The sequence below is a fragment of the Sminthopsis crassicaudata genome, chromosome 4, assembly GCF_048593235.1.
Source record: "Sminthopsis crassicaudata isolate SCR6 chromosome 4, ASM4859323v1, whole genome shotgun sequence".
Classification (NCBI taxonomy): domain Eukaryota; kingdom Metazoa; phylum Chordata; class Mammalia; order Dasyuromorphia; family Dasyuridae; genus Sminthopsis; species Sminthopsis crassicaudata.
The window spans coordinates 57,972,562-57,990,545 of NC_133620.1; the positions used below are offsets into that span (position 1 = coordinate 57,972,562).

General features: G+C 36.2%; 1 protein-coding gene across 3 annotated transcripts in view; it reads right to left on the reverse strand.

Annotated features, from left to right (window-relative positions):
* Nucleotides 1-505: 505 nt before the first annotated feature.
* KIFAP3 (kinesin associated protein 3) overlaps nt 506-17,984 on the reverse strand; it is a 213,127-nt gene continuing 195,648 nt past the window's right edge. For 2 of the 3 annotated variants that reach the window (XM_074308321.1, XM_074308322.1), the window contains exon 20: nt 4,855-5,328. In XM_074308321.1, coding sequence (XP_074164422.1) covers nt 5,220-5,328 — 109 coding nt within the window. In that variant the 3' untranslated portion in view covers nt 4,855-5,219. Of the gene's footprint in view, nt 740-4,854; nt 5,329-17,984 lie in introns of those variants that run through there. The other variant, XM_074308323.1, reaches the window with a different exon arrangement.

Genomic DNA, 17,984 nt, shown 5'->3' on the forward strand with positions numbered 1-17,984 from the left:
ATTGCTACCTTTTATTTGCTCTGAGAGAGTGATTATTTATCTATCCCAGTAATACAGAATTTTAAAATTTAGGTTAAGACTTTTTCCTCTCCTTTTTCAGGGATCAGTTCCTAAAGTCTGTTAGTCTCTGAAGGACATTGTTGATAGATGAAATTGCCCATATCCTCTGGAAACATGTTTCTCAAGCTTAGGTATGCTTTCACCCAACTAGAAGATCTTAGTTCTCTTTAGTGATATACAGAATCGAATCTATTTGAATTCTTGCCTTTAGTATATAAGCCCATGTGCCTTTCAATTATACTTTGGGGTAACCCAGTTTATGAAGGAGTTTATGAATCAGCTTACCCAGAATGGTTTGGGTAGAGATAGATTCCTTTGTCCAGTTTGCTGGAGATAGCTGAGTTGCATGATCAAGTCGTGTTCTCAGCAGGAGGAACTGAAGACTTTTAATTCACCATCTAATTACTATGTCCACTCCCTCATTAATAATACACTAATAAGAGTTGATTTTCACCTGTTGGGGCACCTCCTTTTTTCCAAAGGTATTTAAGCATTCATGGTTTTGTTTTTGGTTACTGAGAGAGACCACTGACCATGAATATACTGATTATCAGCTAAGCTAATTAATAAATTTATTATTACCAAGAAACTCTGTCTCTGTTTTCTTCTTCTTCTTCTTCTTCTTTCTTCTTTTTTAAAAGATTCATGTAAAATGGTCAGAAACAGAGTTCTCTGGGCCCTGTCCAATTCAGAAAAGATGTTCAATCTTAATAGGGCAAAAAACTCCAAGAGTTCCTAGTCTATACTAATTTAACCCCAAGCCTATAATCTTGGAAATCTTGATGGCAGAAGAAAAATAACCCATGTTGATATATCCCACATGCCTCCAAGTATCCTCTAGAATTTTTCCATTCTTGGCACTTAAGAGATTGAAAATGTAATTATTTAGTACATGTAGATACATCCTACTATGAGACAGTCTTGGCTTCTATGCCTATGGGAGACCAACTCTTATCAAAGCCATCTCGATTCTGTGGATTATAGCTACTCAAAGCTCTCCAAGCTTTGGCATTTGTTTTGGTTTGCCAGAGAGTGTTCTTTGCTTTTTCATTCCTCTCAGCTCTAGGAACCTGCAGGACAAATAGTCCTTTTCCCTCATGATACCCCTTTATATATAAGAAGAAAAAAATTATGTTCCCTCACATTTCCATTCAGAAGAACATACATTTGGAGTTGGGAGAGTCATATAGCTTTTACACTTGAGGGATGTTAGGTTAGGTGACTCATTCACAGACACAGAGTAATTAGTGACTCCAAATCCAGGCTTTTTCGCTGTACCTCAGTTTTACCCCTTTGTCCCCTCCTCTCCTTCACTCACAATGTTGGCGGTCCCAAAACATGGTTACCCAAGAACTGGTGTTTACTTACTGCTCTCTATCCATGGTATCCCGCTTCCCATCTGTATCTTTATTAAGTTATTCATTTCCCCAAGACTGAACCAAGTCTCCTTACCTATCAAGATCCTAAGCTGGCCTTGAAAGCTTAGCTCCAGGGCCATTTCACACAGTTATCTCCACCTCCAAATCTGCTACTTTTGGCCTTCCCTGAAATTACTTTGTATTTATACTCTATCTTGTGTTTACATATTTGTGTGAAAACTCATGTTGTTTTTCCCCATAGAATATAAAGACCTCAATGAGGGCAAGGTTTGCCCTTCTTTCCTTTGTATAGACCTAGAGCCTAATTTAATGACTGACACACAGACATATACATTTAATAAATATTTGTTGTATGGATGATGCCCAGAGCAGAATGCAATGGACAGGGATTCTTCTCTTAATGGATCTCAATTGTCTCAGAACCTTCGGATCTGGATCCTGGTTCAGCAGTTCTGCTTCTAAGAAAGTCCCTCATACTGGACTTCATTAAATTTCATCGGTTAAGGCAGCTGGCTATACCCAAGGTGCAACCCTGATGGAGTCAGCATAACCTAAATACAAATCCAGCCTCAGACACTTCATAGCTATATGACCCAGGCATGCCACTTTATCTCTATCTAATGTGTAAAGTGGGATAATAACAACATCTGCCTCCCAAAGTTGATGAGATGATAAAATGAGCTAATATTTCAAAGTCCTTTGCAAAACTTAAAACATTTTAAGGTATATGTAAATGTTCATTAAATGGAAGCTATTCTTCTTAGGAAGCACTACCATATTTTCAACTGAAATTTCTGTTATGTTTTATAATGCTACAAATGTTCAATCCATTCCACATTCACATTATAACCCTTGTCACAATTCCTAAGCTTTTAAATGTGATGTGAAGGGATGTAATTTGAGTTATATCTTCGAGTTCTCTCTTTCAAAATTTCATAACTTTACCTAAATTCCAAATTAGATAAGAGCTAGTTTCAGAGTCAGAACTATCTAGATTTAAACTATTGCCTCTGACAGACCCTGACCATAAAACCAACTCATTTAAGGAAATACAATCTTATAAAATGCAGAGAAGTTGTTAAGTTTCTTGCTGGAAGCAAGGATAAAAAGACAGGTCTGATTAAGAAATATTGAGTCCAATTGTTCAAGTCTGTTGGGAACTTTTTGTATCCTGATTCGATCATATAGCATGATTTATTTCCTAGCTTTTAGTAACCTGTGTATATAAGCGTAATATTTTTGCCTTGTTAAAAGTTACTGATAAAAATATTGAATAGTAAAATCACTGGAAATCTCGCTTTCATTTGACAATAAACCATTTTCCATTCAGGCATTCAACTATTTTTTAATTTGTCTTAATTATGGTATAATTGAGTTCATATCTTACTCAAAAGAACACCGTGGAAACTTTCTCAAATGCTTTACATAAATCTTTGATAAACTATATTAACAGTATTTCCTGATCAAAAAAAGAAAGGTTAGCCTTACATGACCTGTTGATGAAGCCTCGTTTAGTCTTTATGAGTACTTCCTTTTCTAGCTGTTCCTTAATAATGTGCTCTAGAAATTGACCAAATGGGTTCAAATTCAAGATCACTGGCTTTTGTAGACTCCATTCTCTTCTCCTTTGGATAAGTGAAAAGTTTCTCCCCAGGTCTGGGGCACCTGAGTTGCTTTACAATACCTTTCCATGACTGGTGCCTGTGCTGTAGCAATCCCAATAGCATTTGGAATGTAGTTCTTTTGGGCTTGATGGTCCCAACCCCATCAGGGGAAGCTGGATGCTTTCTATCTCTCTGTTTATCTTGGGGATCAGCTAATACAGATTATCATTCTTTCTGATAAATCAACAGCAAAATGTCAGGCAAACTTTTCTGCTTTCTCTCTCAGTAATTTATCAGCATTTCATTTATCCATGTAAATTATTTTTATGTAATGAGTTTTCCTAAAAGTCCTTGAGAAATACTTTATGTTCTGAAAATTTAATTTCCCTCTGAATTCCTAAATAGTATTAATTTTTTTTTCCTTCACAGATGCATAATGATAAATGTTGGTCTGACTCTGAATTCCTGAATCCAGATTCTGATATGTTGAGACCAAGATAGTTCATTTTTATAATGGTATAATAATACACGCAATCACAGGGTGATTGTGAGAGGCCCCTCTGTTAGTAGTAAAGCACCACATCAATGTACACTGTGATAAATACAAATTCTTAGAAACCTTGAAAAAGGTGCTTTGCATTTATTTCAGAGATAAACTGGATAAAGGGAGCAAAGGAAAAAGACAGAAATAGATGCCTTCTTTTCCACAGAACATTAGAAAGGAGAGGAATCCAAGCAAAAGAAAGGTGGTGGCAATTGTACACAATACTTGGCCTCCCAACTCAGTCTGCCCCAGGGTCTAACTGTTGGAGAAAAAGCTACAGAGGGTCTGACAGACTTGAATGAATGTCCCAGTGAGAAGTTTCATGTTCCAGTGCCACCTTATAGATACCATGTCTTCAGAGTTTAAGTGAATCAAGATGATCAATACATAATTGCTTATTTTACATGTTTGGAGCTGGACTTGGAGATGAAAGATCTGATTCCAATCTTGTTAGCTATGGATAAGTCATTTCTCTGGTCCTCCATTTCCTTATCTATAAAATGGGGGCAATAACCCCTGTGGGACCTACCTTATAGGATTGTTATGAGGGTCAAGTCAGACCGTGCATGGAAAGCACTTTGTAAAACTTCCAGTGCTTCCTGTTGGCTACTGCTTCAGTCCTGCCCTAACTCAGCTTGTGGTTCTTCCCTTTTCCCAAATCTAAATCTGAGGTTCCCAGCTTAAAAGACAAGCCAGTAAAGAAAAGCTACAATAAATTAAAGATTATATTCCCTTGCTTCAATTCAAGTGGGTCTTATAATCAAGTGCTGCATAAGCTAGATGAAATAGGCCAGATGGGGCCACACTGAGTCTAAGCAGCATAGTCTGGGCCTTTTGAACTAGAGGAAATGAAGAGAACTTAAAACCAAGAAACTCTTCCAACAAACAAATTACCACTGAACAAGAAAGAGGCTGAGACAAGTGAACATAAATGACACACCATGTTGTGGTACTCTAGGATTGGAGAGGGGCAAAATGTTTGAATTTAAGAACAACAAAAAAAAAAAATCCAAGAAAAAACCCCAAGAGAAAAGAGTCCGAAAACTGTAAATTTGTCTCATTGATTCCTGATAATGAAGTAGCCAACTCTGGGAAAGTGGTTCTCCCCATGCATGGTATGGAAGAGTGACCATCTCTTTTTGTGAATCTGAATGTGATATAAGGGAAATTACCAGGGAAGGGAAGGAAAGGGACGAAAAATCATACATAAATTACATAAGCGTGTGATTCCAAATGAAATGCATTAAATACAAACACATGACTTTGGTTTGTTTATCAGCACTGTGAGCTTCTTGTTTTTAATAGAAATTAAATTAATTGCTTAATATACATAATGTAGTGTTTACTTTCCAGTCCAGTAGCTTTTTAACAGTCACTTTCAAGTCCCATGGCAAATACTGTACAACCTCATAACATAGCCTGATGTGTGAACTATATCACCACCAGCAACACTAACACAAGAAGAAAGAGTTGGGTTTAACCATCAGCTAACAACATATAAAAAAGGAAACATCACACAGACCTGCGGTGGTATCAACATGCATTACCAGGCCAAGGTCAAAGTTAGCTAAACACATACTGTTTTCTAGCAAGTTGGGAGGACACATCAAAAAGGAATCGGGGCAGGGATGACTAGCGAGATCCATAGCCATAGTAGTAAGGTTCATCGGGGCGAAATCCATAAGCTGTGGCAGGGCGTCCAAGAATGCCAACTGGCTGACCAAAGCCATCTACTCCAAGACTAAAGGGAGAGGAAAAGAAATCACAGTTGTTACGTTTCTCATCGCAGAGACATACGGCATAGTTCAAAGAAGAGGCCTGGTGGTTTAGAATTCCAAGATCATATTCCTAATAGTGACACTGATCTTTGGACTCATTAACTGAGCTTTTAAAATTTTTCTCTGCTCGTTACTTTGTCCAATAAATGTACATAATAAAGCATAGGCTTCAATAATTTAAAAAGAAATTTTATATTCCAGAAAGTATCAATAGCTTTCCTCTAGTGGACCAAACAGAAACAAGTGAGGGAAAGGAAGTTTTGCCAAATTGTATCAATATTATATTGGCCTACATGAAGTTGGCAATATCAACCAACTATCAATATGGCATGTATCACATTGAAAGGTTGCAGCTCTCAGCCAAGAAAGGCTAAGTCTTATAAGGTTAAGTCTTACAATAAGATTATGAGGAATAGAACAAGGAATTCTGACACGCAGACCTCTGGAAGTTATGGTGTGTGTAATAACTAAAGGCTGTTGCTGAATGTTTAAGGCATAATGTAATGAAAAAATTTCTTCTTGTGACTGATAAAAGAACAAATGTTAATTCTAGACAAATTCATTGCATGTTAATAACCAGAAGCCAAAAGCTAATCTGCTGTGTGGTAAACATGGAAAACCTAAAGGATGGAGTACCTTTTGATGTTTAAAAGGCATTCTCTTATCATCATCAACAAATTATTAGGAAATGGATCCATTCTCCAGATTATCAGAACTATCAAACACACAGCAATGGGACAGAGTATTCACTGTGCCAGGCAAATGGAGTAGCTACAACATGCTCATGCAGCGCTCATGCAGTGGGAACTGGCACAGCTGGTATTTCACCCCACCCCCTTTAAAAGAAAATCACTATAGAGAAATTCAGATTTATAAGAAAATTAATTATGTAAATGAATTATTTTATGTTGCTTAATGTCTTAGATGCTTTGGCCCTTAACATTAAAAAAAAGCCCTTTAGAACACTGACAAAAATCTATAAAACAAAACAAACAAAAACCATCCCATCTAAGAAATACTTGTAGAAATTACAATGACAAGTTTAGGGCTTTAACAAACTAAAAAACCAAGCAACATGCAAATCACAGCTCCATCTTTCAGGGATCAAGAAGTATGGTTTCTGGTAAAAAAAAAAAAAAATTCAACCCAAATATAGGTTATACTTGTCCACACATCTGGCTTTTTCAGCCTACTTTTTCTTTTCTTTCATAATGATCTTATTTTAGGGACACAGCCGATTATTACAGACCACATTTATTCGTACATTTGCTTATTCTGATAGTGTTTTAGAAAATTTAAAAATGTTTTCTTTAAAATAAGTCATTTTAAAAAGTTGGTGGAATCTATGTATAATTTTTATTATGACTTGGAATCAAATTTTCCCATTACACCCACCCATACCCTAACGTTGGAACACATCTCTTAATTTTTTGTATTTAAGGCAATAGGAAAATAGGATTTCAGAGATTCACTTTGGATAGTGTTTTAGAAATGATTTACTTTTTGGAAGGAGGCACACTGCATCTTTTTATTTGTAGAAAAAGGAGTGGTCCACTCACACTAGATGGGAAACAGTTTTGAGAAAATAAACATGCACATAACCAAATGCCAGGTTACTAAAGGGTTGTTTAATTATAATCTAGGTGCCTTACTATGCTTAATGCTTGATTTTTTTTTCTCTCTCTCTGCATTTTAGGTACGACTATATTTTTTCATCTTTACTAGAGGTTGTACATGACCAGAGATATGTGAAACTCAAAGTAATATTGCTACTTATTAGCAACAACTGATTAAAAATTTTAATGGCGATAAAAATTTAAAATTTATTGCTAAAATACATTTTTTGGAAATTTACTATTTGTGCCCAAGTAAAGTGGCTAGTGGTATAGTCTTGGAGTCAAAGTCTGCTTGTGTGACCCTGGACAAGTCACCTCACCTCAGTCATCAAACCTAATGAATTCTCTACAACTATGGTTTCAGGCAAGGGATCAATCTGGCTCACTAGAAGGCAGTTCCTCATCTGGGAATTAGTTCTTTATATAATGAAATCACAGGTCTGCATCTGTTCTGTTTTCTTGTGATGCTGCTACACCCCTGTTCCCTATATGATGGAAAACATCCTCTTTCATTAGAGGAAGCCACATAGTGGCTGAAGTTAATATTCTTTTTATTCTATGGGGAAAAAATTAAATTATAATATATTTGGATGGCATTTGGCATGCATCCCTTTGATTTATAATAGAGATTAAGAACATATTATGCTTCTTCACATCTCTGATATTTAGCAACATTGTTTTGCATCGTGTAACACAGTTATATCTTTCTTAGAGGGTAATATGTGTCAATCTTATTTCTAGGATTACTCATTTATAAACAATTTAACTCATTTTCAACATCTGGGTCTTAAACTTTGGATTCCTTAAATCTGGAGAATATTATAAATCAATGTACTTTCTTGGAAGTACTGAAAATAATAACCCAAATAACTTATTATTGTTTACCAGAAGATTTTGTAAAGTCTCAATAGTTTTTTTCCCCTTGTTATTTAAACCTGAATATAGTAATTGTAAAGGGTGAAAAAGAAGGCCTTCCTAAGAGTAAAAAATGATACTTCAGCACTAATTACATTATCTGAAATCTAATATTTCTAAGAACATAAATATATATCACAGTTGGTCTACAATTTCCATTATAAATTAAAAGTCTTATCAGTCCAGTTGGCTAACAGCTGACTAATGGCTTAGAATTTTCTCTAAAAGGGTGAAACATTTGCTTAAATATTATCTTTTTAAAAATAATCTTAAATCTATTTACATATCTATTATAATCCTAAATCTATAAATGTCAATAGAAATAATTTGAAAAAATACCACACATACATATATAATATACATATATGTAAGTGCATATATGCTTGCAAAACAGAAAAAAAATCCAGATATTAAAGAGATCTTTTTACATGCAGTGCATTGCAAGGGAAGATATCAGCCAGTGATAAGTGCAGGGAAAAGGTGAATGGATCTATGGTATTCTTAGCCTCTTGCCAAGTTTCTTTGCCTCACTTCTGTAAAAGGAGATCACCTACCTCAGCTGTTTGTAAGGCTTATTAATGTATATTTGTAAAGCACTTCGAAATCCTTGGATGAAAAGTGCTGCATAAGCGAAAAGCATTATCATGTTATTAATATTAGATTACAGTGACAATGGATTTGTTTTTTTACAATCCCAGGTCAGTGATATAAACACAACACATATAAGGAGTATTTGGCTTTTAGTGGATGCTAGGAACAAAAGTTAGAAAATTGACTTTAAGTCAGTTCTTGGGTTGACTTGAATTTTAATAGTAGAAGCCAAAGAAAGTGCAGAGGATCACCTAATATAATCTTCTGAAACAATTTGGAAGAGAGGCTAGTCTATTCTACCAATTATTTTCTGACTATCCCCTGAAGGAATGCATGCAGAAGTCCTAGAAAGCAGTTTTCTCCTACTTTTCCATAACAGCCTATGGGGATTTGAATAATCCTACCTAGTTGTTTTAGACAAAAATCTAAAGTTCAGAAAAAATAATGAGGAAGAAATTTAGTAGCTTTTAAGTAGATTCTTTGCCATTAAGGTGGCAGCAAAGAGTGGTTGTAGCCTGAAATTAATCACAGGACTCTTTCTTGGGCAGAAAAGAATGGTGGGGTTTTGATGAGGGCTGAATAAGACTCCTGTCTTTGGTAGCAAGGAAAGGCATCAGGAGAGAGTTTGCATTACTATAAACAGTATGGAAGCCTTAGTTACTCCCCAAGGCAAGCAGGGAAGAACAGTCTTAGGTGGGACTTCTGTTAAGTGAACTTTATTACAGTCCCATCCCAACTGGAAGTCTCCTATAGAATTCTTGCTGATCATAGTACCCATAACCCTTTATTATCTCCTTGTCTATCCTTTTTAGGGTTGGATCAGCTTATCTCCTTGTTGTATCTAACTCTTTTTAAGGTTCTAAATTCCTCTTAGAAGTGGCCCCCTATTCCATGACATAATTCTGCCTAATGATATCTTTCTCCTTAATGGCATCTTTCTCCTGGTTAAATGTGAGTTTCACTAGGAAAGCCCTTTTTCTTGTTTCTTTATGGATTTAGCCATAAAGTGTAATTTTTAGTAGTGTAATAAAATCTTTGACTCTTGTTTTGAAGGATGTTTAAGCTTAAAAATTATTTTGAAACAATCTACACCACCAGCCTGTCACCCCTCTGTGATGGCCCAGTACAGACAGACTCTGACTGTATTCCAAAATTTCGACAGATCTATTTCATCGGCAAATTTTTGTGAGGTATTTAACTCATGCCTGTATTTCCTGATACCTAGGTAAAAGTGAAGGTCTTCCTAGTTGTGGTGGTGACTGTATCTCTAAATCAGAGAAATATTTTTCCTGATAGAGAGATCTCAGGAGAGGGACTTGGCTCTGAACAAAACAAAATCCTGGTGGATCTATAGAAGCAGACAGACTGCTGAGAAAGTCTGCCTCTGAGAAGAACACCTGAGGCACCTTGTGGCAGCAGAGGGAGGCCTGTTGGCCAGTCAGGGGGTAGGGGGCCTTCTGCTTCCTAGCAGGCCCTGTCCTTGCCTTTCCAAGCTAGTGTAGTTCCAGTATGGGGGGGGGTCAGTATGGGGGGAGGGTGAGCTGGTCCTTAGCCACTGGCTGGTCTGGGTTACTTCACTGAATCACAGCCTAAATTAGGATTCCAGAAATTCTGGATTGTCCAAAAGTCCTTTATTTCTTGAGCACACACAGTCCTTACTTTGGAGAGGTATGAGACTTGAGGAGCAGAGAAAATGCCTAGCCAGCTTCTTGCTGATCATAGTACCCAGCATGGAAATATAACAGCTATTCTGTGTCTTCCTGACTCTGGACACAGTTTTCCCTTAATTTTGTGATTATCTGCTTCTACGTGGGGGATGGCATTATCACTGGAGAGGGGAATTTGGCAGAAATTTCTTCCACAATCAAAAGCTATTTTCTAAATTCTCTTTTGGAACAAAATGGTTATTTGAATTGAAGTCAACTGTTACTAACTCTGCCTTAAAGGGCAGCTGGAGAAGGATCAGGTGGTAAGCTATTCTATTCTTCCTCTCTTCCATTATCACTTAATACTTCCTTTGTGATTTTAATTTTTTTTTTCCCCCAGCAGTTATGTTATACTGTTTGGTTTATGTGAAACTTGTTTGTAATCAACTAATACTCCTACAGCTTTTTCATTATCTGGAGTCTTCCCTACCTTATACTGAAGTACTTTTTTTTTTTTTTTAAAGCCTAATGCAGGAATATATATTTATACCTACTCAAGTTCACTTTGTTTAGTTTTGGCTCATACAGTACTTTGGGTCTTCAGAGAAAATATAAACACATAGTGAACTTTCAAGAGTTAACTTATAGGAAATGACCTGTCTAGGGTAGAGGTATAAAACAGGCTGGCCTCAGGAGAATGGGGCCTCTTCAGTACTCCTGAGTTGGGCCTAAACCAGGTTAAAATGTGATTGTAAAATATTTAATAAAACAAAAATACATTACAACATAGATAGCATTTTAAAACTGGGTCAACCCTGCAGTGGGCAAGGGTTCTTATGTAAGGATCCATTTCTTCCCCCTCCCATCCCTAATGGAGATGAAGAGTGCAGTTCTAGAGTACTCTGGGCCTCTATACCAAGAAGGTATAGTTCTTATATTTCATAAGCTGCCTGAACTCAGGGAGGTGGTACTGGGGATAGAGTAGCTTGGAGTCAGGGGCTGAGTTCAAATCCAATCTCAGCTACTTAATACCTGGGAGATTGGACAAGCTGTTACCCTTATTTTTTTTTCTCTGCAAAATGAAGCTGAGAAAAGTGGATCCTTTGTGTGTGAGTGGCCGGCTAGGCTGGTGCTTCATAAAGGTTGGACTCCTTCCATAAGAAATCTCACGCCAATGATGCACTGAGATGGCACCTTTGCTTCTCCACCGGTTTCTCTGCTGCAGAATCACAGCGAGAGCATGTGGGAGCTAGAGGCAGCGGGTACCTGAAGGGGAATCCTCCCTGGAGCCTGTCTGATAAGGGGTCTGTTCGCTTAGGGTCTGCTTGAAGACTTCTAGTGAGGGGGAGTTTGCTGCCCAGGCACAGCCTCTGTCACTAAGGGACCACTCCAGGGGAGGATATTTTCCGGACATCAAGCCTCGATTTGTCTCTTTGCAACCTTATGGGCATTTTGCATTCTGATATCAAGTCAGTCTGACCCACCATTTATCAGTGGTCTTTTCTACACCTTATTCTCAGACCACATGGACCCTCCTGGACACACCGGCTTATAAATGTGCTCTTAACCGGGTTTGCAGCACTGTGCTCGGCACTGCTGCTAGGGTCTGAGTAGTCCCTGTAAAGTAGCACCATTATAGTCTTAGTCATGGATGCCAGGCCTCTTTTAGGGCAACTCAAGCTGGTATTTTCCTTTTTGCCCACCATAGCACATCACCAACTCTTACTGAGCTTACAGATCACTAAAAGCACAAGTCATTGCTGTTTTTATCAAACTGCTATCTAATCATATCTCCCCTATCTATACAAAACTGATTTTCTGAATCCAAGTGCCAAACTTGATTTCTGTTGAACTGCATCTTACATTCAACAAACATTCATTAGACATTTTACTAGTTTAAACACAATGCTGCAGCCTTGTCAAAACCTTTTTTGGATTAAGGCTCTATAATTCAAAGTGTTTGCTATTTTTCCTAGTCATTTGCAAATCTGACAAGCAGATCTTAAGAAGATCAAATAAAAAATAAAATAAAGGTGAAATCTTGTGTGTCTTGTTTTCCCATCCAGATCTAGACTGCTTTGCTTTTGCCATTGGATCCCCAGCTACCAGGGATGTGGGTGCTTAAGTCTTTGTTAGTTGGTTATCACTGGAGGGCTTACACTGATGATGTTATAGACCTATTGGACAATGGAGTACAGACTGGAAAAATAGAGATAGATGAAAACAGTCTCTAAATCTGACACGTTCTTTGGACATTTTAAAACCCTCTATAAATGCTAGCTATTTAATATACTTAATTAGCATAGAATAGGAAAGACTTAGCAGTAGGGTCAGAAAAGTAGATTCAAACTGGAGTTCTGCCATTTCCCACTTTTGTGACCTTGCAAATAATCCCTTAATCCTTTCTGGGTTTCCCTTCCTTCACTTATAAAATGAAGAGGCTGGACCTCAATAACTTCCAAGTTTCCCTTATAAATCTATGACCCTAGGTTCCTTCACCTAATATGAGGCCATGTCACTTCACTAGCAGGTTGTGTGGCATGTTATTCAGATAAATCACTAGATATAACAATGTTCTCCAGGACGAAATCTTTATCTTCAATGAGAATACCTGGGGGATACTCTTGGGGTGATAGAAGAAATCTGACAAACATTAAAACACCGCCCCACCCATCAACTCTAAATGATTATAATTTATAATCAAACCACTAGATGGAGTAGTTACTCCATCTTTACTACCATGCGCTTTTAAAAAAGTTTCCAAGGCAGGATTCTTAAATCCAAACAATTCCTCAACATACATAAATTGATAAAGAGAACAAGCTGTGGTTTCCATTACTTTTTCAGCAAATCAATGTCTTTTTTATACAAATGTGAAAGTAATTTAGGTACAGATCTCTGGAATATCAATCTATCAGTCATTTCCAAAAAAGTTTTTTTGGCTCTAGGGTTCTAGCAAACGTCAAGAGTGGAAGATCAGCAGCTGATTGTTTTAGACATTTAAAAAAATTACACTGATGCATGATAAAATACTATTACAAAACAGTGTCTAAAATTTCCATTTGACATCTGTTAAAGAGAATCTATCTGGCATATGCATGTTGTATGTAGAGTATCTAGTTATCATATATATATATTCATGCATATACATATACAAAGCATTTCCTTAATCTTATGCAAAGGTACCTGCCCACAAGTCTAGACTTCAAATTCTGTACTTTGTCCAATAGCAACCTGGACAGTAATCACACAATCTTTCAAACATTTTCATAAATATTTCACAGGCTTGACTTCAAAAACTTTCATAAGAAATGAAATTGAAATTTTCCTCTAGATAGATCCCTTCAAACTTAGTTGTTCTTTTGAAATACCAATTTGTATTAATGAAGGTGGTGATCATTTATCCTTTTAGAACTTTGGTGAGATTCTGTGTCATATTTATGCTTTCAGGGATATAATTTATTAATTTGATAGCTCTATTAATAAACATTTTTCACACTGGACTTGGAGAAAACAGTGACACTACAAAGTAATTGTGGATATTAAAAGTTTTCTTTTCCTGCTCAGGAGATATTCCCCCCATACCACACCCCCCCAAAGCAACTGGGGTTAAGTGACTTGCCCAGGGTCATATGGCTAGGAAGTGTTAAGCATCTGAGATCACATTTGAACTCAGATCCTCTTGACTTCAAGGCTGGTGCTCTATCCATTGTACCAACTAGCTGCCCCTAAGGAGCTACTTTTACAGAAAACTGTAGCCCTAGAACTGGAAAATAACATGGCGATCATTTAGCCCAATTCCCATTTTATAAATGAGCAAAGTTGAGGCTTAGGCTTGGATGAAATCAAGTGATTTTCCAAGATTAACTAGGGTGTAGGCACCAAACTAGACTGCACTTCAATTCCTTTGATTCTAAATCTAACTCTCATTTATTACAATTGATGTCTAATATCTGTCACATGATCAAATTCAAACCTCTTAATTCCTCAAAACCATGGTGGGTCCAAGTTCCTTCCAACAGTTTATTATTATTATTTAAAAGAAATTTTATGTCAATTTGAGCTAATTAAGAGAATTTCTTGTTCAGTCAGGTAATGTTCCATTTATACCAGTAAAGTACAAAGGTCAGGGTAACACTTAAAATTGCTTAAGTAACCCCAGGCTGGGTGAATAAACCCTTTAAATCATTAACAAGCCATCTGGATAATGGCTTGCTTGACCATTACTAAGTTCCATATTTACATAATTTGTCACAGTAACTTTCTTTTATAATATTGAAATTACTGGGATAAAATATGCTGCTCTCAGTTTAAAGGGGCAGCAAAGAAAAAAGGGGCATTTTTTTTTCTTCCTGATTGTTTAACCATACAATCTGGAAATGAGTGGGTTAAACACTGAACACTACAACTAATTACTATGTAATGCTAACCTCAGTTGCTGGTTCATTTTGAGACCCTTTAAAATATGAACTGTGTATTTTACCCCTATGCACTCTCTTAATGATTTGTTTTTTTAGACTGAAATCACTTCCAGCCATCAGTTATACTCGCGGTCTCTACAGATGCACTTTTCCAAGCACAAATATTTCTTTTTCCTATTGGTCTGCCAACCCTGTCAGAGCAAATTTCACTTTAAACTAAATGCTATGATACTTAAAACCTCTTGGATTACTCAGGCTGCTAGTGTGATCTATGACCTTCCAAGGATGACAGCTGAACTTTCCAATTTGCTTAGACTGCTGGGGAACTAGAAAGCACATGCCAAAGAGGAAAATGTTCCGAATGCTGAGCAGCAAGGAAGGTTCTTGGCCAGGAAAGGGGGGGGGGGAGAAAGAGAGAGCTATTAAGTACTAAAAATATTAATAAGTAATGTCCCAAAGTGCATGACCTCACACATAATTCAAAAGTTAACAGAGTACTAAAAATCCTTTAGTCCAATTAAAACATGTTTAATGATCCTGCCAGTGAGTAACACTCAAGTAACCTCCCCCAGAGTTGTATCTTTATGTGATAATACACTGTCAAAGTGCATAAGCCCGAGTCCTTCTAAGAATCTCAAAGTATCATGACAACTAATAAGTCTGGGGCTATGTCAACTCCCCAACTTCCTTTAAAAAACAGACAAAAGTCCTCCACGTGCACAGAATCAAAGCAGAGACATGGTGTGGGGCTCTTGAAGGTTATCCCTTTTGACACACTACAAGTCTTTCTTAAATGAATGATTTCTGAAGTCACACAGTACAAAATTTCGTGCCACTGAAAGCCTAAAAAAGTTATGTTCATACTTCTTGGGCATATTTATTGAGTAATTCATTTTCTTTCACTGACTTGGAAGGAAAATGCTTTGGATTTTTTTTTTTCCATATAGGAAAACACTTTAATAATTATCTTAAGCAAAATTCTTAATGTAAAGTTTTCATTTTTTACAATTTATGCTATTTTGTATTTATTTTTCTCACCTCCTTTTTTATTCTTTAAGCCTCAAATATATATCTACGATGATAAAAAATATCAGCTGGCTAAAAATTATTTAAGACTTTGTTTTCCCAGAGAAATCAAAGCAGTACTTTCTAGAAATGTAAGCAAGTTTTAAACATGTAGCTTGAATTTATATAAAACAATTAAGAATTACCCCTCCCCCCCCAAAGCACCTGTTTTCAAACAGCTAAGCAATTATAGTTCATATTTTTAAAACCAAATCCAAAACAAATCTATGGTCCCAAATCTACAAACAACAAGACATTTTCTTATACTTTTAATTTTTCAGATTACTTAAAAATGATTTCTGGTGTACAGTTTTGTTCAGAAATCTTTGGTACTTTCAGCTATACTCTGATATGAAAATTATATAGATCAAATGATATTTCATCTTTGATCTATACCTTTTACCACTTATCTATTTAACTTATTTACCAGTGATCCACTGGAACTCAGGCTCTAAAGTGGCAACAAAAAATAGCACAAAATAAATATTAGGGGGAAAAAAAGCATTACAAGTCTTCAAAAATATGTACTATAAATTATACCAGGGTAAAAATAACTTTTCTGCTGCACATACAAAGTAGTCCAATAAAAGGAACTCAATTCTTTTCCCACTTGAACCTATAGTGCTAAAACCCAATTCAAAGACTGAAGTGAGTTCTTATATTTAATTATGGTCCTTAAATCCCTTGAAGGTTGAAACCATATCATTTCTTCATCAAGTAACATTTTCCTTTAATACCAAAACACTATAAGAAACTCTATGGATACCTGGCAAATATTAACTAAAATCAATATGGGCTGATATGTAGAAGAAATTGTCAAATTTACAGCATGTTGGCCAAGCACTGATCCCGAGTACTTCCAATCAAATTGAAATCTAATTGGGAAATGTTTAAGCAAAATAAATAGAAACACAACACAACATAGATAACATTAATTTGTGGTTTTCTATGTATCAATATGCAGTCCCCAAGGTTCTGTTTCTAGTTGAACTTGATATCACCTATGGATATAATTCTTACTTTCTTTTCTGACCTGAAATCTAATTGCCCCAATTAAAACTGCACTTAAATATCTTTCTAAGTCAGTTAGGTTAATAAAGAAATGTTATGCAAATCTACCTAGTCCCTCTACAAGCACCCTAATCTTATGGGTAAAGAGATATCTTATTATTTCAAAATTTAATCTTAGACTATCCATGGTCTTGTTTCTCAACTCCCTTGTTCAAGGCTACTTTAAAAACTTTTCACCTTCTGTACTATACCACTTATCAAACCAACCTAAATACCCACTAGTATGCTAGTTTTCTAATCTTAAATAATTTAATGTAACTTAGTTGCCTGAGGGAAAAAAAAAGACTTGGATGTTACCTTTCAGTTCTGTTGATAGGCTGCCTGGGTTGAATAGGTATATTTCTTTGTCAATGGTTTACTTTCCTCATTTCTAAATATGGAAAAAAGTTCTCCCTCCAATTTTTCCTTACTATGAGAACATTATTATATTTGCCCCTTGGACAAAAGGTAAAACATTATAGGACACATTTAGTATTCTTAACAGCATATGAAAATCATTATGGGTTCTTTCCTAACAATACCTAAGAGGAGAAGCTGGCTCCTTATAGAGAACCTAGACAGTTAGGAGATCCTCCATAATGTTTGGAGTGCTTCTTACACATGCTTTCTGTTTGTCTGACTTCACAGAGCCCCTACATATAATTTATGGAAATCTATGGGCACCAAAGTATACACATAGTTGTTGCACTACAAGAATGTCCATACCAATCACAGGCTCCATTTTATCAAAGTGGCACTGAAGTGCCTCTGATTTAGTGAATTCTGCAGAAATCTTTTGGGTTTCAAGGTTATGTTTGAGTAAAATTGTCATATTTCTTTTAAGGAAAAAAACACACTTGAACAGATTCTCTTTAAACAGAGGATCCTTGGTATATTTCCTATTCATTTGGTACCTGAAACGTATTTTTAAAAAAAATATAGGATCAGCACAAGGTCTTTGCTGCTCCATACAAAATTAAGATCTATCTCATCTCTGTATCCAAAACTGTTTTGTCAATTTCTGCTTTCTCTAGCAGAACAGAAGAGACCTTATTTCTCTGGTTCTCATAATACCCTTATTGTTTTAAGAGAGTGTGTCACCCTGATAGTCTGGTATTTGAGACATGTATTGAGAGCTGGGAAGATGTAAGGAAGGAACTTGGATGAAAGTGTTACAAATGAGAAAGAAGGATTTGGGAGGGAGGTTGAGATAACTTCATAAATTATTAAGATTATCCCATAACAGAGGACTATGGCATCGCCTTAACTGTATCAAAATTGAGATTTTTCTGTCTTTCTTTCAAATTTGAGAACT